General features: G+C 43.9%; 1 protein-coding gene across 8 annotated transcripts in view; it reads right to left on the reverse strand.

Moving 5' to 3' along the window:
- Nucleotides 1-24,978, reverse strand: part of golim4a (golgi integral membrane protein 4a) — a 145,052-nt gene that overhangs the window by 36,447 nt on the left and 83,627 nt on the right. For all 8 annotated transcript variants that reach the window (XM_068042196.1, XM_068042194.1, XM_068042192.1 and 5 more), the window contains 3 exons: nucleotides 17,188-17,393; nucleotides 8,555-8,631; nucleotides 447-538 (listed from right to left, as the gene is read on the reverse strand). In XM_068042196.1, the coding sequence (XP_067898297.1) occupies nucleotides 447-538; nucleotides 8,555-8,631; nucleotides 17,188-17,393 (375 nt within the window). The remainder of the gene's footprint in view (nucleotides 1-446; nucleotides 539-8,554; nucleotides 8,632-17,187; nucleotides 17,394-24,978) is intronic.

Raw genomic sequence — 24,978 nt, forward strand, 5'->3', positions numbered from 1 at the left:
TATTAAAGACACTGTAAAAATGCAAGTTGCTATGACTAAGATATACATAGGGGACTTTAAGTATTAGTCAAAGGGAAATGTTGCTACTCCATGTAAAAACCAGAACAGAAAATCAAATTGATTCTAAGTCCTATTTTTATTCAAATTATCACAGTAAATTTCTGTACTCTTATAATAATTTAATGAATGGCAGAGGTATACCTGTAGCAGATTAATATTAGCAAATCTATCACTTCTTTTTGCAGGAAAGCCCTTGCCAGTGGCAGATTCTGTGCTCTGCTATTGCTTATTGATCAGATATCATTAAAGGACACACAAGTGCTCCGGTCAGTTCTACAGCAGAAATTTAAACCATCAGATTTGCTGGTGGTTTGATCTGTTATTGAGTAAACTGAGTCAAACTCCTCGAAATGGATCATTATAAATCACATTGTAGTAATCTTCACCTGCTGGTTGACAGACTCGTGCTCGGTGTGATGATCCTCAGTTTCCATTTCTGGGTCCTCATCTTCTTCGTGTGGATTGTTCTCATTTTCAACTAGTATGCAAAATGATGGAAAACCTTGTTACTCAATTCAGTTAGTTCCCACTGCTAATAATCCAGAAATCTTTGCAGTCAAACCACATCTAATAATGTTGGGAGGCAGTGGCATAATCACTAAACTAATAACCTAGAGAACATGGATTCAAATCCATCCATGGTGAAATATGAAGTCAATTAATCAGGAGTTAAAAAAAAAATAAAAGCTAGTCTAATGGTAACTATGATGCCATTGTCAATTGTTGTACAAACCCATCCCATCTGGTTCACTTATTCACTAATGTCCTTTCGGGAAGGAAATCTGCCGTCCTTCCCTGGTCTGGCCTACATGTGATTCCAGACCCACAGCAATGTGGTTGACTCTGAAAATGCCCTCTGAAATGGCCTAGTAAGTCACTCAGTTGTATCAAACCGCTACAATGCCTAAGAAAAAGAATGAAACTGGACAGACCAGCGGGCATTGACTTAGGCACTGGAAACGACAAAGGCAAACCCAGCCCCGTGAACCCTGCAAAGTCCTCCTTATTAACATCTGGAGGGGCTTGTGCCAAAATTGGGAGAGCTGTCCCACAGATTAGTCAAGCAACAGCCTGCCATAGTCGTACTTACAGAATCATACCTTAAAGACAATGTCCCCGACATCACCATCCCTGGGTATGTCCTGACCCACCAGAGGTGGTGGCACAGTGCTTTACAGGTGTAAAGGAGTTCCCCTGGGAGTCCTCAACTTGGATTCTGGATCCCTTGAAGTCTCATGGCATCAGGTCAAACATGGGCAAGGAAACTGCCTGATAATTATCAACTACCGTCCCGCCTTGGCTGATGAATCAATGCTTCTCCATGTTGGAAGATGCAGTGAGCGTAGCTAGGGCACAGAATGTCCTCTGGGTGGGGTACTTCAATATCCATCACCAAGAGTTGCTAGGTAACACCACTACTGGCTGTGTCCTAAAGGACATAGCTGCTAGATTGGGTCTGAGGCAGGTGGTGAGGGAAAAACCTACATGACCTCATCCTCACCAGTCAGCTGTCACAGATGCATCTGTCCATGACAGTATTGGTAGGAGCAACCACCACACAGTCCTTTTGGAGACTAAGTCCCGTCTTCAAGTTGAGGATACCCTCCATTTTGTAGCACTACCACTGTGTTAAATGGGATAAATTTCAAACAGATCAAGCAACTCAAAACTGGGCATCCATGAGGCACTGTGGGTCATCAACAGCAGCAGAATTGTATTCAACCACCATATGTAACCACATGGCCTGGCATATCCCCCACTCTGCCATGGCCATCAGGCTGGGGGACCAACTCTGGTTGAATGAAGAGTGCAGGAGGACCTGCCAGGAGCAGCAACAGGCATGGTGCATACCTAAAAATGAGGTGTCAGCCTGGTGAAGCTAGAACACAGGACTACTTGCATGCCAAACAGTAGAAGCAGCATGCAGCAGCAGGGCTAAGCGATCCCAGAACCAACGGATCAAATCTAATCTCTGCAGTCCTGAAACATCCAGTCATGAATGGTGGTGGACAAGTAAACAACTAACAGGAGGAAGAAGCTCCACAACATCTCTATCTTCAGTGATGGGGGTGCCCAGCACATCAGTGCCAACAACAAGGCTGAAGCATTTGCATCCATCTTCAGCCAGAAGTACCGAGTGGATGATCCATCTCAGCCTCCTCCTGAGGTCCCCAGCATCACAGGTGCCAGTCTTCAGCCAATCCGATTCACTCCACATGATATCAAGAAAGGGCTGAAGGTACTGGATACTGCAAAGGCAATGGGCCCTGACAACAATCCGGCAATAGTACTGAAGACCTGTGCTCCAGAACTTGCCACGCCCCAGTCAAGCTGTTCCAATACAGCTACAACACTGGCATCTTGTCCTGTACATAAAAAGCAGGACAAATCCAACCCAGACAATTATCGCCCCATCAGTCTGCTCTCGATCATCAGCAAAGTGATGGAAGGGATCATTCACAGTGCTGTAAAGCAGCACTTGCTCAGCAATAACCTGCTCACTGACACTCAGTTTGGGTTCCGCAGGGCCACTCAGCTCCTGACCTCATTACAGCCTTGGTCCAAACATGGACAAAAGGGTTGAACTGCAGAGGTGAGGTAAGAGTGACTGCCCTTGACATCAAGGCAGCATTTGATCGCATGTGGCATCAAGGAGCCCTAGCAAAACTGGAGTCAATGGGAATCAGGGGGAAAACTCTCTACTGGTTGGAGTCATACCTAGCACAAAGAAAGATGGTTGTGGTTGTTGAAGGTCAATCATCTCAGCTCCAGGACATCACTGCAAGAGTTCCTCAGGGTAGTGTCCCAGGCCCAACCACCTTCAGCTGCTTCATCAATGACCTTCCTTCAATCATAAGGTCAGAAGTGGGGATGTTCGCTGATGATTGCACAATGTTTAGCACCATTCGCGACTCCTCAGATACTGAAGCAGCCCATGTCTAGATGCAGCAAGACCTGGAAAATATCCAGGCTTGAACTGATAAGCAGCAAGTAACGTTCGCACCACACAAGTGCCATCTCAAACAAGAGAGAATCTAACCACTTCCTCTATATGTTCAATGGAATTACAATAGCCAAATGCCCCACTATTAACATCCTGGGGGTCACCATTGACCAGAAACTGAACTGCACCAGCCATATAAATGCTGTGGCTACAAGAGCAGATCAGAGGCTGAGAAGTCTGCGGTGAGTAACACACCTCCTGTCTTCCTAATGCCTGTCCACTATCTACAAGGCACAAGTCAGGAGTGTGATGGAATACTCTCCATTTGCCTGGATGGGTGCAGCTTCAACAACACTCAAGAAGCTCAACACCATCGAGGACAAAGCACCTACTTGATTGGCACCCCATCCACCATCTTCAACATTGACTCCCATCACCTTTTGATCTTCTGACAAATTAAGCCAGCCTTTCCCAGCTCCTAGTTTGGTCCCCTTGCTGCCAAGTCATCCAAAGTACAAGTTTGATTCCCCGACTCCCAGTTGGACAAACTTAGCTTTCGCACTGACCAGATGAACGCTCATTGCATATGATTTACCATTTTTGTCTGTTATTATAATGAAGACACCAAATCAATAATATTTAAATTATTGGCATTAAAATAATGGAGAAAGACACATCATACAAATGCATTAAACTTTTGACCACTGACAGCATCAACAGTAATTTCTAGGCTATAGGGAGTTAATATTATTTATGAAGAACTTTTGATCTGGTTAGTGGCTTTTGCATACACTTCTTTGTATATAGTACTTAAACTATTATTGTGTACATTTTATGATGTAAACTCCTGCATAGATTGTACTTGGTTTACTATGGAGATATTAATGGATTTTACTGGAAATAGTAACCATTTAGAGCAGCCCACAAAAAAGGCTAAAGCAAAATTATAGACGGAAGATCTATGATTCCAGTTATATTTTCTGTTTGAATGTTTCAACCAGAATGTACGGCCACTAAAATAAATTTATGAATGCTATTGCTTAGAGGCCGAGATTCGCCAAATTCCGAAGTTATTGTCTATCAGTAATCTCTCATGAAAATTCAAAAGATTAATTATCACTCCTTTGCAAGAGTAGTGATTCAATTAAATTTGTAATCGCAATCTTATAGTTTTGTTTTCTGAGTAATTGAAAATGCACTCATAGGTGCAGTTTAATCCAAGGAGCTTCCAATGATTAGTAGGACATAGGTGTAGACCTATGGTGCAGGGATCCCCTGTGGCCGTTCCCCTCAATAATAAGTATACCGTTTTGGATACGGTTGGGGCGGACGACCTACCAAGGGAAAGCCACAGCGGCCAGGTCTCTGGCACTGAGCCTGGCTCTGTGGCTCAGAAGGGAAGGGGGGAGAATAGGAGAGCGATAGTGATAGGAGATTCAATGGTTAGAGGAACAGACAGGAGATTCTGTGGTCGAGAACGAGACTCCCGGATGGTATGTTGCCTCCTGGGTGCCAGGGTCAGGGATGTCTCGGATCGAGTCTGCAGGATTCTTAAGGGGGAGGGGGAGCAGCCAGAAGTCGTGGTACACATTGGTACCAATGACATAGCTAGGAAAAGGGATGAGGACCTGAAAAGCGAATATAGGGAGTTAGGTTGGAAGCTAAAAGGCAGGACGAGCAGAGTAGTAATCTCAGGATGGATCCCGGTGCCACGTGCTAGTGAGGCTAGAAACAGAGAGCGAGTGCAGCTGAACATGTGGCTACAGAACTGGTGTAGGAGGGAGGGCTTCAGATATGTGGATCATTGGGATACCTTCTGGGGAAGGTGGGACCTGTACAAGAAGGACGGGTTGCATCTGAACTGGAGGGGCACCAATATCCTGGGCGGAAGGTTTGCTAGAGCTCTTCGGGAGGGTTTAAACTAGTTTGGCAGGGGGATGGGAACCGGAGCTACGGATCAGTGGATTGGGTAGCTGTTGAACAGGCAGATACAGAGTGCAGAGAGTCTGTGAGGAAGGGTAGACAGTTGACAGGGCAAAGTTGCAGCCAGTATGATGGGTTGAAGTGTTAGGAATAAGGGTGATGACCTTAGAGCATGGATTAGTACTTGGAGCTACGATGTTGTGGCCATTACGGAGACTTGGATATCACAGGGGCAGGAATGGATGTTCCGGGGTTTAGATGTTTCAAAAGGAATAGGGAGGGAGGTAAAAGAGGTGAGGGAGTGGCATTGCTAATCAGGGATAGTATCACAGCTGCAGAAAGGGAGGTCGTCGAGGAGGGTTTGTCTACTGAGTCAGTATGGGTGGAAGTCAGAAACAGGAAAGGAGCAGTCACTTTATTGGGAGTTTTCTATAGACCCCCCAATAGCAACAGAGACACGGAGGAACAGATTGGGAGGCAGATTTTGGAAAGGTGCAGAAGTAACAAGGTTGTTGTCATGGGTTACTTCAACTTCCCTAATATTGATTGGAACCTCCTTAGTGCAAATAGTTTGGATGGAGCAGTTTTTGTCAGGTGTGTCCAGGAAGGTTTCCTGACTCAATATGTAGATAGGCCGACTAGAGGGGAGACTATGTTGGAGTTGGTGCTTGACAACGAACCAGGCCAGGTGGCAGATCTCTCGGTGGGAGAGCATTTCGGTGATAGTGATCACAACTCCCTGACCTTTACTATAGTCATGGAGAGGGACAGGAGCAGACGGGATGGGAAAATATTTAATTGGGGGAGGGGGAATTACAATGCTATTAGGCAGGAACTGGGGAGCTTAAATTGGGAACAGATGTTCACAGGGAAATGCACGACAGAAATGTGGAGGTTGTTTAGGGAGCACTTGCTGCGACTGCTGGATAGGTTTGTCCCGATGAGGCAAGGAAGGGATGGTAGGGTGAAGGAACCTTGGATGACAAGAGATGTGGAACAGCTAGTCAAGAGGAAGAAGGAAGCCTACTTAAGGTTGAGGAAGCAAGGATCAGACAGGGCTCTAGAGGGTTACAAGGTAGCCAGGAAGGAACTGAAGAATGGACTTAGGAGAGCTAGAAGGGGACATGAAAAAGTCTTGGTGGGTAAGATTAAGGGAAATCCCAAGGCGTTCTACACTTATGTGAGGAACAAGAGGATGGCCAGAGTGAGGGTAGGGCCGATCAGGGATAGTGGAGGGAACTTGTGCCTGGAGTCGGAGGAAGTAGGGGAGGTCCTTAATGAATACTTTGCTTCAGTATTCACTAGTGAGAGGGACCTTGTCGTTTGTGAGGACAGCGTGAAACAGGCTGATATGCTTGAACAGGTTGATGTTAAGAAGGAGGATGTGCTGGAAATTTTGAAAGACATGAGGATAGATAAGTCCCCGGGGCCAGACGGGATATACCCAAGGTTTTATACGGGAAGTGAGGGAAGAGACTGCCACGCCTTTGGCGATGATCTTTGCGTCCTCACTGTCCACTGGAGTAGTACCAGATGATTGGAGGGTGGCAAATGTTATTCCCTTGTTCAAGAAAGGGAATAGGGATAACCCTGGGAATTATAGACCAGTCAGTCTTACGTCGGTGGTGGGCAAATTATTGGAGAGGATTCTGAGAGACAGGATTTATGATTATTTGGAAAAGCATAGTTTGATTAGAGATAGTCAGCATGGCTTTCTGAGGGGCAGGTCATGCCTCACAAGCCTTATTGAATTCTTTGAGGATGTGACAAAACACATTGATGAAGGAAGAGCAGTGGATGTGGTGTATATGGATTTTAGCAAGGCGTTTGATAAGGTTCCCCATGGTAGGCTCATTCAGAAAGTAAGGAGGCATGGGATACAGGGAAATTTGGTTGTCTGGATACAGAATTGGCTGGCCCATAGAAAACAGAGGGTGGTAGTAGATGGAAAGTATTCAGCCTGGAGCTCGGTGACCAGTGGTGTTCCGCAGGGATCTGTTCTGGGACCCTCTGCTCTTTGTGATTTTTATAAATGACTTGGATGAGGAAGTGGAAGGGTGGGTTAGTAAGTTTGCCGATGACACGAAGGTTGCTGGAGTTGTGGATAGTGTGGAGGGCTGTTCTAGGTTGCAAAGGGACATTGACAGGATGCAGAGCTGGGCTGAGAAGTGACAGATGGAGTTCAACCTGGAAAAGTGTGAAGTGATTCATTTTGGAAGGTCGAATTTGAATGCAGAATACAGGCTTAAAGACAGGATTCTTGGCAGTGTGGAGGAACAGAGGGATCATGGGGTCCACGTCCATAGATCCCTCAATGTTGCCACCCAAGTTGATAGGGTTGTTAAGAAGGCGTATGGTGTGTTGGCTTTCATTAACAGGGGGATTGAGTTTAAGAGCCGCGAGGTTATGCTGCAGGTCTATAAAACCCTGGTTCGACCACACTTGGAATATTGTGTTCAGTTCTGGTCGCCTCATTATAGGAAGGATGTGGAAGCTTTAGAGAGGGTGCACAGGAGATTTACCAGGATGCTGCCTGGACTGGAGGGCATGTCTTCTGAAGAAAGGTTGAGGGAGCTAGGGCTTTTCTCATTGGAGCGAAGAGGGATGAAAGGTGACTTGATAGAGGTGTACAAGATGATGAGCGGCATAGATAGAGTGGATAGCCAGAGACTTTTTCCCAGGGCGGAAAGGGCTATCACCAGGGGGCATAATGTTAAGGTGATTGGAGGAAGGTTTAGGGGAGATGTCAGAGGTAGGTTCTTTACACAGAGAGTGGTGGGTGCGTGGAATGCACTGCCAGCGGTGGTAGTAGAAGCAGATACATTAGGGACATTTAAGCGACTCTTGGATAGGTACATAGTAGAATGAAGGGTATGTAGGTAGTTTGATCTTAGAGTAGGTTAAAAGGTCGGCACAACATCGTGGGCCGAAAGGCCTGTACTGTGCTGTACTGTTCTATGTTCTTGTTCTCAGCAAAACAGCCAAGGGAGAGACAAGACAAAACAGGAAAGTGTGAATTACTCTGGCATGTCTCCAAACAGATAACTCAAAACTGACACAGGTGAAACCTGGGAGGAGGTCTTTTGTCCTTTTTGTTGGGATATGGTGCAAGGCATGGGGAGATAGAAAAGCAGGGTAAGAGAGAAAAATACACAACACATACAGACACAAATCTGTATAAATTTGTTGATTCAAAGACTGTTGATGACTAGTTTTAGTATGCAGTTGAATTAATACCTCACTTTTGCATAACCAAACGTATATCTCTGCAAGACAATCAGACAAAAGAAAAAAACATTGTTTTTTTTTAGATTGCACTTCAATTGCTATGGCTCCGGCCTAAATGCAGATGCCATGACTCAATGGGTACAAATCATGTGGTAGAATAGAACAAGTGTTCAGAATATTCATTTTTACTTTAGCATTATTTAGGTGTGTGCACCTTTGAGACATTCTTCATTAATTTAAACTTGCAAAACATTCTATGAATTATATCTTTCCAATATTTTTGTTAAAGACAAGAGTTTGTGAAAAATATTTAAATTCTTGCCAGCTATGCTAGTTCAATATTGCATTGTGCACAACTGTTAACCAGCTAAATCACCCTATCCTTCGATCCAATCTTACCCTCTTCCTCCTCTTCGTGCACATCTTGCTCATCATCACCTTCAGCAGCATCACCGTTATTAAAATCCGACTGTTGCCTGTGATGTTAAATCCAGCGTAAGCAAGATGTATATAATCAGTACAATATTAACTTATCAATGGTTTTATTTCTATGGAGAAACCTAAATGCATGATCAGAAAATATCACAGTGGAATTAAGATAGTAATTCAAAAAGAACATGCTAATCTCATGAATATTACTCATTCTGAGTTAATTTGCACAATAGCTGCAAATGGTAGCATCTTTTGAACACACTGGGTGAGAAATTGGGCTCATTAGCACCCATTGTTTGGGCATTACAGTGTGCATAAAACTCCAATATAGTGTGCGCAACATGCACACACACTTGTGGAGTGAATCACACCAGACGCTATATTGGTGAGTACATTAGTGGGCACGCAATGCTTGGCCACAAGAAGTATGCAGAGCAGGCAGATCATAAAGTCAATCAGCATGCAATGCTGATCTGATGGCACCGGTGCCATTTTGAGCTCCAAGCTCCAGCTAATACCCTCTCTTCACCTCGTTCAGTAGCAGGAAGGACTCTCGCCATTTAAAGAGATCATGAACTACTTACAGGTTGGTTGCTGGTTGATTTTTTCTGGCTGTTGCTATAGTTTTACAAATATTTGGTGCTTTTTATAGTTGCTGCAAATTGCAAAAGGCAACAGTGAGTCTGTGACAGGAGCTGAAGAACGACTTGCTGACTTCAAGGCTTCTGTACAAACCAGTTGCTTCCAGATATGGGTGAACGAGTAGGTATTTCCCTTGGAAATCAGCATGACTTGGAGAATGAACAGAGGCCACGCAGAGCAGGACAAGCTGCTGAAAGTGGGAGGAGTGGAGGGGGAAGAAGGGCCTTCAGCAGGAGGCTGTAACTGTCCAGGGTGTTCAGAGAGTAATTTTCCTACATGAACCTCAGTGAGGAACAATGTGTGCAACATCTGTGCTTCAGTGAAACCTGCTATCTGCTGCAGCCATGACTGCAACCTCAGAACAGAACAAGGACCACACCGTCAGTGGCTGTGAGGGTGACCGTGACGATGAACTTTGAAACATCTGTCTCCTTCCAGTCTGGAGCTGAAGATATTTGCAACCGCTCACAGATCACCATCCAGTGTTACCTAAGAGAGGTCCTCTATTCAAAGAACGATAACTACATTTTACTCTCTCCTACCAGAGAAAAGCAGGCGAGGGAGCGCATGGCTTCGCTAAGATTGCTGGCTTCCTAGAGTGAAGGCAACCATTAACAGCACACACATCACTTTGTGGATGCCACATGTCAACTCTGCCCTATATCGCAACCAAGAAGGATTCCAATCACTCAATATCCTGCTGGTATTGACCATAGGCAGCCATTCAGCCAGATCATTGTCTGGTATCCCAGCAGCAGTCACCAATGCACAGTGCCAGCTACATTTGAGTCATCACAGAAAAGCAAAGGGTGCCTAGTGGGTGACAAAGGGTATCCGCTGACAACATGACTAATGCTCTAGTGCGCAACCCACATCCACAGTACGCATACAATCAAAACTATGCTGCCACACAAAAGGTGATAGAGCAGACCATTGGCAGGCTGAAACAATGCTACCTGCAGCCCTGTAATATTTGGCAGAGTGGGTGTCAAATTTCACTGTGGTCTGCTGCATGTTGCACATGCTCGCCATCATGAGGGGACAGCCCTTGCCAGCAGCTATATAGTGAGCAGCTGAGGAGCAGAACCATAAGGAGGAGGAGGAAGAGGAGCAGGAATGAGGAGGTGGAAGAGGAAGAGGATCAGGAGGAGGAAGAGGAGGAGGGGGGAGGAGGAAAAGGAGGAGGAGGAAAACTAGATCAAGGAGTCTATGAAGAACTCATCTCAGTCCAATGTCAGTAACCACAACCCCAATTCCCCATTCATCAACAGTCCCACACCTTACCTTCCCTCTTTTACTGACCATCACAGCATCCACTTGGCCACAATGCAAAAATAAAAGCCACTAAAAATAAACATTCCAAACCAAATTTATTAATGAAATCATGGCAAATTGAATACAAAAGTCAACTTGTGAATCCCCTTAGTGCATGTCTTCCATGTGCCTTTGCCTGTCCTAGTGCTCCTACACAGTGCCACTACAGTGGTTGCAGCATGGCTGGTGAAAGGCTGCTGTCTTTCGGTGGGAGTGACTGCAGATGGCTTTCGAGGACAGCCTCGAAGAGCTCTGTCCCTAGAAGGCCCAGCTGCTGACTGCATCATCTCGGCATGGGCAGCAACAGTCTGGGCTGGCTGATAAGCAACAGCAAGGGTACTAGCAGAATGACAGTGGTAGGACGACGAATACTGTCATCTTGAGAAAGGAAACAGGTTTGTGCTCCATGGAGCCACTGCCAGTTCCCAGGACAGCACCTCAGCAGTCCTAGTAATCGGTTTAGGACAGATTGCTGGACTGCTGTGACACCCTGCAAGCCCCTTTGAATAATGTAATCCATATCCACAATGGTGGCTGTATGAGTTCACATGGCAGCCAGATGACCTTCCACAACAGCAGACTCAGCTTCCATAGCAGCACTCAAACACTGGGTGGCTACTGCTTGTGCTCCAATGAGAGCTGTGACATTGGCCATCAGCCACTGCATCATGGTTGGGTTTACAAGTGTGCAAATGGAGTTGGCCAACATTTCCATGTGGGAAAGGATGGGCTCTAATTTCTACAAAAAATCCTGTGCCAAGTTGGTGCTGGACCCCTCCTCGCTCCTTGACACTGACCTCAGACACTCTGGCAGGCCTGCCAACGTACCGAGCATCTTGTTGTGCATATCCATCAGTGTTCCTCTGTAGGCTGTCCCTTTGAATTCCTCATGAGTCCTCTGCATCAGAAACAATGTGCAACCTTGCCCTCCAGCGAGCGGGCAACAATGTGATACCCTTGCCCTAGCTGCAGCCCACTTGTGTCCTGTGCCTCACCATGTGCATATCCCACTTCTAATCTATCCTCTAGGACATGCACAGTGTCAGTATCTGTCCTGGTGGCTGCAAGTGTGAAATCCAAACATGGAGCTGTGTCTTCATCATCAGTCTCTCCTTGGTGTTCTTCCACTGCCAGGCCAGTTTGCAACTCTTGGGTAATAAAAACAGAAAAGGCTGGAAATAGCCAGTGGGTCTGGCAGCATCTGCAGAGAGAGAAACAGAGTTAGCATTTCAGGTCGATGACCCTTCATCTGTGTGGGATGAGGGGGAAATGGGATGTGAGAATGAAGATTAAGTATTGTCAATTGTTTCAGCACCCTTACTGGCCACAGCGTCAGTAATGCATGTCCCAATAATGGCCAATGCCACCTCCTCCATGGAGGGGCGGGGGGAAGTTAGGAGATGCTGGCGCGCATGTGGCCCTCTGGTTAGCTCCACTGCCTCAGACCGTAGATCCCCAGAGAGGGGAAAATGTCAGTGAATGTTATGCAATGTGTTTAGCTGATATGGTTGTCATGTGCAAGCTGTGAGATGTGGGTACGAGACTTGCAGTAATGCAGTGTGTGTGGAGTTGAGGTGAAGCTATGAATGTTAGCTACGAGTCGTAATTGAACGAGATTGTTGGTAGGTGGGTGATGGAGGGTATGGTGATTTGAGCTGTGGCCAAGGCTGCTGGTACAGTTGGTGAGATGTGGCATGTGAAGATGCATTCACTGACCTTGACCACTCATGTGAGGTCACTGAACTTGGTGTGACACTGCATCCAGGTCCTCAAGGCTTGACATCTGGTATTGATCTCCACAGCATTCTGTACTAACTGCCTTCTGATTGTGTATCTGGAGGGTTTCCAGGCCCCCTGTGGATACAGGACATCTCTCCTCCTTTCCACCTCCTCCACCAAGGCGTCCAATGCGGCATCTGAAAACCCTGGAGCCCACTCTCTCCCATGTTGTGCCATTCCTCATTGTTTCTCAGGTCAGGTTTACCTTCTGCATGACTGTCAGCACCTGCTCCAGCCACAATGCAGCTCCCATAGAATCTTATCTGTTTCAATCAAGTCGCCTCTTACTCTTCTAAACTCCAGCGGATACAAGCCTAGCCTGTCCAACCTTTCCTCATAAGACAACCCACCCATTCCAGGTATTAGTCTAGTAAACTTTCTCTGAACTGCTAACAACGCATTTACATCCTTCCTTAAATAAGGAGACCAATACTATACACAATACTCCAGATGTGGTCCCACCAATGCCCTGTGTAACCCTACTTTTATATTCAATTCCCCTCGCAATAAATGATAACATTCTATTAGCTTTCCTAATTACATGCTGTATCTGCATACTAACCTTTTGCAATTCATGCACTAGGACACCCAGATCTCTCTGCATCTCAGAGCTCTGCAATCTCTCACCATTTAGATAATATGCTTGTTTTTTATTCTTCCTGCCAAAATGAACAATTTCACATTTTCCCACATTATACTCCATTTGCTAGACTTAACCTATCTATATCCCTTTGTAGCCTCCTTATTGTTTAACAGGCAGATGTCCATTCACCAAAATGAGGAAGCCGATGACAGTCTCTGATCTACAACTGTTTTATTGTCAATTCATATTTCAGTGCAAATATCACTTCCCACTCTTGCCTTCTGGACTAATTCTCTGTCCAGAAGCAACTCCCCCACTAGGCAAAAACCCAGCCCTGAAATGCAAAATTATATTGAGCATCACCTGCTCTCTATTAACACTGAAATGATTCCTGTTTAATTAAAGGGACCAGCTTTTTCAATATTGTCACTTATGTCTTCCTCATTACTAACTTTCATACCTATCTTTGTGTCATCAGCAAATTTAACAATCATATCTTCGGTCCCTTCATCCAAGTCATTTATATAAATTGTAAATAGTTGAAGCCCCAACACAGATCCCTGTGGCACACCACTCGTTACAGCTTGCCAACCAGAAAATTACCCAATTATGCCTACTCTCTGTTCCCTGTTAGCTCGCCAATCTTCTATCCATCCCAATATGTTACCCCCTACACCATGAGTTTTTATTTTCCACAATAACCTTTGATGTGGCACCTTATCAAATGCCTTCTGGAAATCTAAGTACAGTACATCCACTGGTTCCCCTTTATCCACAGCACATGTTACTTCTTCAAAGACCTTCAATAAATTGGTTAAGCGTGATTCCCTTTTACAAAACCATGTTGACTCTGCCTGATTACCTTGATTTTTTCTAAATGCCCTGCTATAACATCTTTAATAATAGCTCTTAACATTTTCCCTATGACAGATGTTAAGCTTACTGGCCTGTAGTTTTCTTCTTTCTGTCTTCCTCCCTTTTTGAATAAATGAGTTATATTCGCTATTTTCCAACATAATGGAACCTTCCCCGAATCTAGGGAACTTTAGAAAATTAAAACCAACACATCAACTATCTTCCTAGCCACTTCTATTAGGACCCTAGGATGAAGTCCATCAGGACCCGGGGACTTGTCAGCTCCAACAATTTGCTCAGTACCACTTCTCTGGTGACTGTAATTTTCTTGAGTCCCTCCCTCCCTTCCATTTCCTGATTTTATTTCTGGGATGTTACTTGTATCTTCTATGGTGAAGATCGATGCAAAATACCTGTTCAATTCATCTGCCATCTCCTTATTTTCCCTTATTTATTCCCCAGACTCACTTTCTATAGGACTAATGCTTACTTTGTTAGATTTTTTCTAACTGTCGATAGAAACTCTTACTATCTGTTGTTATATTTCTAGCTCGCTTTCTCTCATATGCTGATTTTTCCCTCCTTGTTAATCTTTTAGTCGTTCTTTGCTGCTTTTTATATTCTGTCCAATCTTCTGATCTGCCACCCATCTTTGTGCAATTATATGCTTTTTCTTTAAGTTTGATACTATCTTTAACTTGTTTAGCTCACCATGGATGGTGGGTCCTCACCTTGGAATTTTTCTTTCTCATTCAAATGTATCTATTCTGTGTATTCTGAAATATCTCCTTAAATATCTGCCACTGCATCTCTACTGACCTATCCCCTAACCTAAATTGCCAGTTCACATGAGCTATCTCTTCTTTCATGCCCTCATAATTGCCCTTATTTAAGTTTAAAATACTAGTCGTAGACCCACTCTTCTCTCCCTCAAACTAAATGTAAAATTCAATCATATTATGATCGCTGTTGCATAGGGACGCCTTCACGATGAGGTCATTAATTAATCCTATCTCGTTGCACAATACCAGGTCTAGTATAGCCTGCTCTCTGGTTGGCTCCAGAATGTGCTGTTCTAAGAAACTATCACAAAAAAATTCTATGAACTCCTCATCTAGGCTACCTTTGCCCATCTGATTTTTCCAGTCTATAATCCCCTGTACCTTTCTGACAAGCACCCATTATTTCTTCATTTACACCATGTCCTACCATGTGGTTACCGTTAGGGGGCCTGTACACCACTCCCACAAGTGACTTCTTGCCTTTATCATTCCTCATCTCGACCCAAGCCGCTTCTACATCCTGGTTTCCTGAAGTTAGGTCATCCCTCTCTAGTGTGCTAATACCATCATTAATTGACAGAGCCACCCATCCGAAGAAGGGTCACTGACCCGAAACGTTAACTCTGCTTCTCTTTCCACAGATGCTGCCAGACCTGCTGAGTGAATCCAGCATTTCTTGTTTTTGCACCCATCCACCTTTTCCTAGCTTCCTGTCCTTCCTAAATGTCATGTACCCTTCAATATTCAGGTCCCAATCTATGTCATCCAGCAGCCATGTCTCTGTAATGGCTATCAGATCGTACTTATTTATTTCTATTGTTCATTTGTTTTGTTTTGAATCCTATGTGCATTCAGACACAGAGCCTTTAGCTTTGTCCTTTTATTATTTTTGTAACCTCTAGCCTTGTCTGCTGATTTGCTCTTAGATTTGTACACACTGTCCCTTCCTGTCACGGTCTGTTTATCTTTTTCCATATTAATACCTTTCCCTCTTGTCTTGGCTCTACTCTTTGATTTACCACAACTTCTCAAATTTGATCCCTTTCCCCCACTATTTAGTTTAACACCCTCTCTACTTCCCTAGTTATGCAGCTCGCTAGAACACTAGTCCCAGCACGGTTCAGGTGTAGACTGTCCCAACTGTACATCCCTCACTTTCCCCAGTACTGGTGCCAATGCCCCACGAGCCGGAACCTACTTCTACCACACCAGTCTTTGAGCCATGCATTCATTTCTCTAATCTTATTTGCCCTACTCCAATTTGCACAGGGCTCAGGTGATAATCCAGAGATTATTACCTTTGAGGTTCTGCTTCTTAATTTGGTGCCTAGCTCTTTATACTGACTATACACAACCTCCTTCCTTGTCCTGCTTATGTCAATGGTACTTACATGGACCTTGACGACTGATTCCTCCCCCTCCCACTGTAAGTTCCTCTCCAGCCCTGAGCAAATGTCCTGAACCCTGGCACTGGGCAGGCAACACAGCCTTCTGGACTCTTGCTCTTTGCTGCAGAGAACAGTGTCAATCCCCCTCACTATACTGTCCTTTACTACCACTACTTTCCTTTTTGCTCCCCCCACTTGCACGGCTTCCTGCACAATAATGCCTGATCAGTCTGCTCATCCACACTGCAGCCCTCGCTCTTGTCCACACAAGCTGCACAAAAGTTTTAAACTTTAAATGCGAGGCACAGAGATAACATTTGTTGAGTGCACTGTATTAGTTTTTTCCATCTCATAAATTGTAATTTCATTTGTGTCATTAAGTTTATAGCTTGGAAAATGGAACTAGTGGCACTCATTTTGTGGGTGCAGACCAATTTAAAGCAGGAGGCCGAAAACATGTTCAACCCCATAGCAGGTTGGACCATTTTTCAGGTATCCCTGGCAGCTGTTTAAAACTGACATTAGGCCTCTGTCATGTGTAACTGAGGGGCCAACGCTTGTTTCAGGCCTCCTCTATGTAAACAGATATCACAGGAGCTCGGTCTGCTCTGCTCCAGATTTTTCAGTAGTCACCAGCAAAAGGTTAGTTCTTTTAAAATAAAGAAGTTTTTTTTGCTATGACGCCAGATGAAGCGCATTGGAGGTGCTTCTCCAAATCCACTGTATTCTGATCACTCCTTCTTTGTTGTCACTCCAGCTCTCCTCTCCTGGGACTTAACTATGTGCCGTTGCAAGCAAAGCAAGTGACCCAAAATTCCAAACTACGCGTGGAAGCATAATAGGTACCGCGAGCAGTGAGCATGGATCAACACTCAGTCAGTTCGCCAATCGGGATAGGTGAGAAATCCAGTGGCAAGAATTTTCATGAAAATCAAACTTGGCTCATGCTCTGCCCACTGGTACCTGAAAATTGCATCGCAGTTCTACAAAATAGTATTCAACCCCCATCAGCATATTCAAGGTAGCCTGAAACAGGCAGTCACATTGGCCATTTATTTTGAGGATGGGTCAAAAACGTTGGTGGCTCAAGCAGCAATGATAACAGATCTATAAATGCTGCACAGTAATTTTTAGAGCACTACTGTCCTGTTCCTGCCTGGCGGAGGCCCTAAAAATCTTAACTTCCAGTAATAAATGTCGCACTGTCTAAGGCGAAGTCCCATAAAACAGAAAGACTGCAGCTAAACAAAAATTCACCTTAATTGCTCTTGTTTCAGCAACTCTTCCTTGCGTTCTGCTTCTTGCTGAAGGCGTTGCTGCCGATCCATGTATTCCTTCAGTCTCTGCTGGTGCAGTGCATCCTGTCTTTCTTTCAGTTTGCGTGCTTCTTCTGCCCGTAGCTCTGCTAGATGCTGCTGTTCCAACTGTTCCTCATATGGTGATTTATACTTCTTCATTTTAATCTATTCCAAAAAAGGCAATTAAATATGCATATGAAAGCTATTCAATTCAGATTTGTGAGGTTTTTTCAAAATGCGTCTTTTAAATGCACCCAAACAATTTCATATATGTTTAGTATTAGGAAAACCAACTATAGCCTAAAATATTTTAGTAAATTACATTCATAAATTATTTGTGATACAGTATGTCATTAAGTAAATATGAAAGGAGTTTATGCCATGTTAAATACCAGAACAGAAATGGTCAACTCAAACCAGATTGACTTGCCATTATTTACTATTGAACCATACCTTCTGTATTTTTCCCTTCCTTTTTTTGATTTTGATTCTTTCACAGGATGTGGGTGTCACTGCCAAGGCCAGCATTTGTTGCCCATCCCTAACTGCCCTTGAGAAGGTGGTGGTGAACCACCTTCTTGAACTGCTGCAGTCCATGAGGTGTAGGTACAGCCACAGTGCTGTTAGGAAGGGAGTTCCAGGTTTTTGACCTAGACCCAAGTTGCAGGTTTTTGACCCTTCCTAAGTTATCAATTTCTTCTTCATCCTCCCTCCACAAGTAAACAGAACTTTACTTCAATACGTTCTTAATCATGACAATGGCAAACTACTCTCCTACATGTCATTACATGATCAATTGGGAGGCATTATTGCAGGGCTCAACACAGAGCCACTGACTCCGTTTTTAAACCGCTTTCGCAATCAGTGGAAGGAAAAAAAGCTTCTAGGATGGGCCACCAGATTACTGAAAAATTCCAGACATCCTCCTCTAGCCAGAGACAAATGGCCGTCATGTTGTTGAAGAAAACTGAAGACTTCAGTGTACTACCTGCAACATTAATTTAATTTCATAGTCCAAAAATTAATAAATTTTGAAAAGGAATCAGTAATATAAAAAGCTGGCTCTGAACACTGTTCACTATGCTTGCCCCCTAAAACTACAATAAAGCATTAAAAAGCACAGAATCACATTACTGGCTTGTTGCAAACGCATGCAGGGAATTAGAACCAAGGAGGTATACAACAAGGAGACACTGGTACATAATCCCAAAAGGGGGACAGTTCTCAGCTATGGGTAATTAAGATGGCTTGAAGGAGGTTAAATACTCAGGGATGACATTTTCATTCTTAACGGAGTATCAAGTAATAAGTCAGAGAACATTCAATGTGATCTTCTATGTTCCTCCTTGACGTGTGTGTGTGTGTGTAAGTGTATGTGTGTGTAAGTGTATGTGTGTAAGTGTATGTGAATGAGTGACCACTGCAATTTCTTCTCTGCTGGCTCCTTCCCTACCTGGCGCAGCTGCTCCCACAGGCCAGCGCAGAGCGTGTGAGTGCTCATGCAGCCACTCTGTGCATAGAGTAGAGTGGTTTCAGTGGCACAGGGCATTGTATCAGCACCACCATTGTGGTCACCTTGTTTTTGGTATTAGAAAGCACTTTAGCAACAAGTATTTGGATATGGGAAGAAACACCATCCATAGTTAAAACGGAATTAAAATTTCTTTCTGGCTGAAAACTAGGGATGCCATTATCTCTAACATTCTCCTTGTTCAATGACATGAGCTCTAAGTGGTCCAAAACTTATAAACCACACTTGGCACATCACTCATATCACTTATGTTGCTGAAGCTGCCCCCTCCCTGGAACTCGCCTATGAACTTCTTTCATACCAACCAATTCTTTCCCCCCAACAACATTACTCTACCTACACTGCTAGCACACTTCCAGACTGGATACAACAAAAAGGTATCCATCTCACTTCCAACCTCACATTCTGCATTACATCCTTACTTATCTTCTGATGGCATCAATACAGTAATGGTTGTGTCAAATTTCCTGTTCCGTCTGAACTTCAAACACATCTCCAATCTCTTCCTCCTGCTTGCACTCACCTGTTCTGAAAGCAAGCCTTGTCTCCAGGTCTTAGGACCTTACTACTTTGGAGCTTCACACCTGTAGTTTACACTTGTGCACTTTCCTCGCCTGCCAGCAGGCAGCCTCCTCATTCTCAGAGCTTCTCATGTGACAACTGCTAGCACAAAACCAGGAGCAAAGACACTCTACCACAGTCGGCCCGATCTTGACAATAGTATTTGTGAGCAAGTGGCATGTGGTCAGATGTCATATGATCAAATCTGCAGAAATACATCAACAACAGTTGGCAACCCTTGTGTGTGTGCATGTGTGAATGGGTGGTGTTACAGCCTCAATGAGTACACAATGGATACTAAAGGAGACCAAAGAATTCAAAATCTCATGTTATTTTGCGACACAATAATTTATGATATCCTTCATATGGTGACTAGCCTTAACTCTTGGATCTTAAATTATACTTAAGGTAAAATTGTACAGTCATGTTATCTAACCTTTGTTAATGTTACGACCAAGGCGGGAGAAATGTACTGTTGATTCAATCCGACTTCTCCACGGGTCGCAGCATATCAATGAATTTTCCCACCAACTGAAGAATAGCCAATTAGAAACTCTATTTGTCCCCCAGAATAAAGCACACCAACCAGGTTTCTTGAAACAACAATAACATTAACTATTTATTAGAAAAAAAGTCTTATCCACTAATGAGATAAATCTATATATATGAAAAGCTCCTTAATTCCCCAGCCCTCATGCACACACACATACATTCAAAAAATATGGTTAACCAGGGAAAAAGGATTTTGGTTTACAACTGTTTCATGGGAATAAAAAGGAGTAATGAAATAATTCAGTTTTTCATGTTCTGGTAGGAGATTCTTCGGTTGGGTGAGCTATCCCACAGTTGAATAATCGGATGCCACTCGAAGTTTCTCCAGGCGAGGTTGATGAACAGTTTTTGATGGATAGGCATTCAAGACAATTTGGCTACAGCAGGCATCACATAGGTCTTTCAGTAGGGGTGTAGCAACAGGTCTGCTTAGAACTCACAGCAGCAGTATAGCAGTAGAAGCTTTCTTCAGGTGCCAGGATTTCCCAAAATATAGGAGGCAAGAGAAACCACACTGGATGCAAGAATTCTTCAGAGACAGGAGACAATAGGAATTTGCCACCTTTTTAAGACATGCAAGTCTACTTTACAGAGAGACGTCTTTTTCTGGGTCTTCCATTTTAATCTTCAGGCAGGTCAAAAATCAAATTTCAAATGCCTGCTCTTTGGCCAATTCACTGTTTTATAAAAGGGTCCAAAGTGAACCTTCCTGAGCAGATCATGTGAACAGACATACAGTCTCCCCTGTCATTCAAAGTAGTGCTCTGAGATCAAAACCCCTGGCTGGCTTCCTTGAAACTGCTTGTTTTCCTATTCTTGCATACAAAGTCAACATCTAAAAATTTCAGCTATTTGCAGGTGTCATATCTGCTGAAAATCCTTTTTTCAGTTTCTTTTTAAAACACATAGAATTCTAAGATTTTAGTACAAAAATAAAACCCCTGACACTAATTAGTAACTAATGTAATGACTATACCTAATAAGAATCTTTTTCTCTATCCTGTACATTGTCTCTCTTTTTAGGCAATCCCTTGGGATTGAGGATAACTTGCTTTCATTCCGGTACGATGGGTTCTAAGATGGCTGATAATCCAATGCGTGATCTGCAGACTCTGCCACATGAGGGGCAAGTGATGCTTGAAGGGTCAGGTAGATGAGTAGATGGAGGTTTGTGCGCTCCCTCTGACGCCACGACTCCACCTCTGCATGTCCCCAGTAAAGTTCCTCAAGGTGTATGATGCCTTCCCAAATGAGCTTTCTCCATCTAGAATGGCCACGGGCCAGGGATTACCGCAAGTCAACAGGGATGTTTGATCTCTTCAGGGATGCTTTGAGGACATCTCTAAAGCATTTCCACTGTCTTCCTGGGAGTCTCCTGTTACGACCAAGTTCTGAGTAGAACAGCTGCTTCGTGAGTCTGGTGTCAGGCATGTGAACAATGTCCCATCCAGTGGAACTGGTTTTGGGTGATTAGCGTCCTGATGCTGGGCTTGTTGGCTTGGGAGAGGACGCTACTGTAGGATGGCCTTTCTTGCCACCGGATTTGGTGGATCTTGCGGAGGCACCTCTGGTGGTACTTCTCCAGTGCTTTGAGGTGCCTGCTGTGCATTGTCCAAATCTCCAAAGCATAAAGGAGCGCAGGGATAACAGCTGCCTGGGTAAACCATGATCTTAGGTTTGAGATCCTGATCCTCAAATACTTTCTTCCTCAGTTAGCAGAAAGCTGAGTTGGTACATTGGAGGCGATGATAAACCTTGTCATCTATGTTTGCCTTTGCTGAGAGGAGGCTCCCAAGATAGGGAAAATGGTCCACATTTTCCAGGATCTCGCCACTGATATTGATTGACGGGGGAGGTGTACTGTGGGAGCTGGTTCAAAGAGGACCTTCATTTTCTGAGTGTTTAGTGAAAGACCCATTTTCTCATCTGCTTCGCAGCAGGAGTCGACAATGATCTGGAGCTCAGTTTCAGTGTGAGCGGACATACAAGTGCCATCTGCATACTGAATACATTGTAGACAATACAGAGTTGTAGTTAAGAATGTACATATCTGTGACAGTTAAGCTTAGTTTGTAGAACTCTTACCTTCCCTAGAATGCTTTGGGTTCAAGCCCCACTCTTAGGGCTGAATTTTCTTTGCTTGCCCCATCCAAGAAAATGGCAGCCCACACATGCAGGCGCATGCCACCATGCCGCCGCGATCCACCTAGCGGCGGCCCAGGATAATGCGCCAGCTGGGCCGTCTCCCCCAATCACGTGGAGGGGGCGGGCTCTGTGATTCCATAACAGCGTCAGCTGCTTGTGAGCAGGCGCTGGTACCATTTTTGAAGGGTAGCCAGCCCTGCCAGTACATTTAAATTTTTAAAGGCCTATCCCCACCACCCCAAAATGTACCACAAAACAATTTTTGCTCCTTCCCCCCCCATAACAATTAAATTCAATAGTTGTCCTCTCCACCCCCCACAAAACACTTACCTACAACACTTGACCTTCCCCCCCAAAACTGAGTACAGAGGTCACCCCCTCCCCTCACCCCCTACACTGTTAATGGCGATCGTTTCCCCCACCCAACTGCACTAAAATTCCCAACTCAGTGGCGCCTGCTTTCTCTGCATGGGAAAGCGAGTGCCGGCTGCTGCTCAGAAGATCCCCGCCAGAAGACAAGATCGCTTAAAATTTTATTCAAATGTTTTCATTTACTTCATTTAAATATGTAAAGCTGGGTCCTGTTGCCCAGCAGCAGCGGGGGGCCACCACAGAACCTCGTTGCCGCCAGGAAAATTGGGCCCGGCACTCCTGGCAGGCTGCTGCCGATACAATCTTCTGGCAACCCCCGCCCCCCACAGATCCCGACATCGGGAGCTCAGTAAAATCCCGGTCTAAAATTTAAGGACATAATGTAGGCACACCAGTGCAGGACTAAGAGTGCTGCATTGTCAGAGGGGCCAGCCTCAGCCTTTGGAGGAGATGTTAAAACAAGGCCCTGTCTGATTCAGGAAATGTTAAGGATTCCATGGCTCAATTTAAAAAGCAGGGAATTCTCCTGCTCTTCTGGAAAACACTTTCCCTCAACAAACAACAAAAACAGATTAATGTTTTAATCATCCCATTGTTATTTATGGAACTTTGCTGCATACAAAGTCCTTCTCTGCGTGCCTCCATAACAACAGTACTGCACGTCAAGGAAATTCACAGTAAAATACTAATCAACTGGTGACGAAACATAAATTGTCTGCAATGATCATTTTAAACAGCATAGTCTGTAAAGCAAAACTATCTTGTATGTGGTGTTGTTTAAAGCTTTTGAAATAATGCTACTGAAAGGACGGCCTGCAATCCACTCTCCAGTTATTTTGTGCTCTGTAGAATAAGTGCTAATTCAGGGATGTCTGCTTTACAAAACTAATAAAACGCAAAGCAAACAAGGATTGCACTTTCACTCATTTTGAGAAGAGAGTATGTAATATTTATAAGACAACAGATTACTCCTCTGCTGCCCTCTTATGTCATCTTTGAGCGAAGCAGAGATGCAGAAGGTCATGCTAAATCAAAGAACAATCAATGTTCGGGCATACAGAAACATTACTGTAATGTCATGTAAAATATCCTAAATCTTAAGATTTTTAAAGAAGGATAAGATATGTGTCTGCTTATTAAGGCTGAATAGTACCATCTATATATCTGAATAACTGATTGAGAATTAAATTAGAAGTGCACGTGAATGGATACATATAACCAATTTGGTGTACATTTAAATTGGCTTTAATGCAAATTGACTTGGTCAATCCAGAAAAAGCCAACATGAAGCTAATTTTAATTGTGAGTGGTTTAAACAAAGAAACAAGGAATATAATAAGCAAGCTCACTAAAACATTCCTATAAGCAATGTTCAAAAAGAAATTGAGCAAACCATTCAAAAACATTATCAGAAGGCTGACTGAATGTTAATGATTACTGCTTTCCCCAGACATAGCCCTGTCCATTTATGAAAACATCACAAACAGGGTAACTAGTATAATCTAAGGGATGGAATGATTTCTACATGTTCTCTCAAACCTGTACCCATGTCTACTGCAATTCCCTGTTTGAAAATCTTCAATTAGGTTTCTGCCCCCTCCATAGCAATGAAACGCCCTAACCAAAGTCAAGAAAGACATCTTCCAAGACCTCTGCATCCTTTGACATGGTTGATCATATCATCCTCCTCCAACACCCCTTTTCTGTAGTCCAGCTGAGTGGGGCTGTCTTTGCTTGATTCCATTCCTATCAATCCAATTGTAACCAAAGCATCTCCAGTAATGGCCTCTCTTCTCATCTCCAAAGACTCAAATATTTATCCTTGGCTTTCTCCTCTTGCTCATCTATGCGCTGCCCTTGGCAACATCATCCAAAGACATGGGGTCATATACACTGCCAACACTCAACTCTATCACCTCTTTTGAATCCCCCAGTGCCAACGTGCTGTCAGACTACTTGTCTAAAATCTGGTCTTGGATGAGCCTGCTTTGTATTTTAGTTTCTCTTACTGCATTTTTGTTTTATTACAAATTGAAAAGCTTCTCCATTTATAAGTTTTTTTAAAAATATGTTGTGCCCGATGTGCATAAATGATAATCAAATCAATTGAAATTGAAATTTTAAGACTCACAGAAGAAATATACTGGTGTGGGTTTGATGTTTACTTGGACCTTGATTGTTTATGCTGCTTTATGCCTATTTGCACTCAGTTTAATTTTGGCTATATTCAAATGAGATTGGGAGCATACTTGGGTGTAACTTGAAATCGGCAAAATTAGGGCAACATTAGATGCATTTTTCAGGATAACTTCTGGGTTGTACCCAAGGAGGAAACTCTGCCCCCACGGCAGGTGAGATGAAAAGGAAGGACAATGTGAGGCACAGCGAAAAGAGAAACAAATTGTGTTTAACAAAGATAAAAAATAAGATACATGCAAAAAATGAGGAGACAAGGACACAATTGACACAAATGGGGGATTGTGAGAACAAGTCATAAGCAAACAGATATACAGTGTTGACAACTCAACTAAAAAAACTGTGAGAGGGATATATTACAGTGGGGGAGGGTAGTGAGAGAACAAGCAAGAG

Source organism: Heterodontus francisci, chromosome 11 (genome assembly GCF_036365525.1).
Source record: "Heterodontus francisci isolate sHetFra1 chromosome 11, sHetFra1.hap1, whole genome shotgun sequence".
In the NCBI taxonomy this organism is placed as follows: Eukaryota; Metazoa; Chordata; class Chondrichthyes; order Heterodontiformes; family Heterodontidae; genus Heterodontus; species Heterodontus francisci.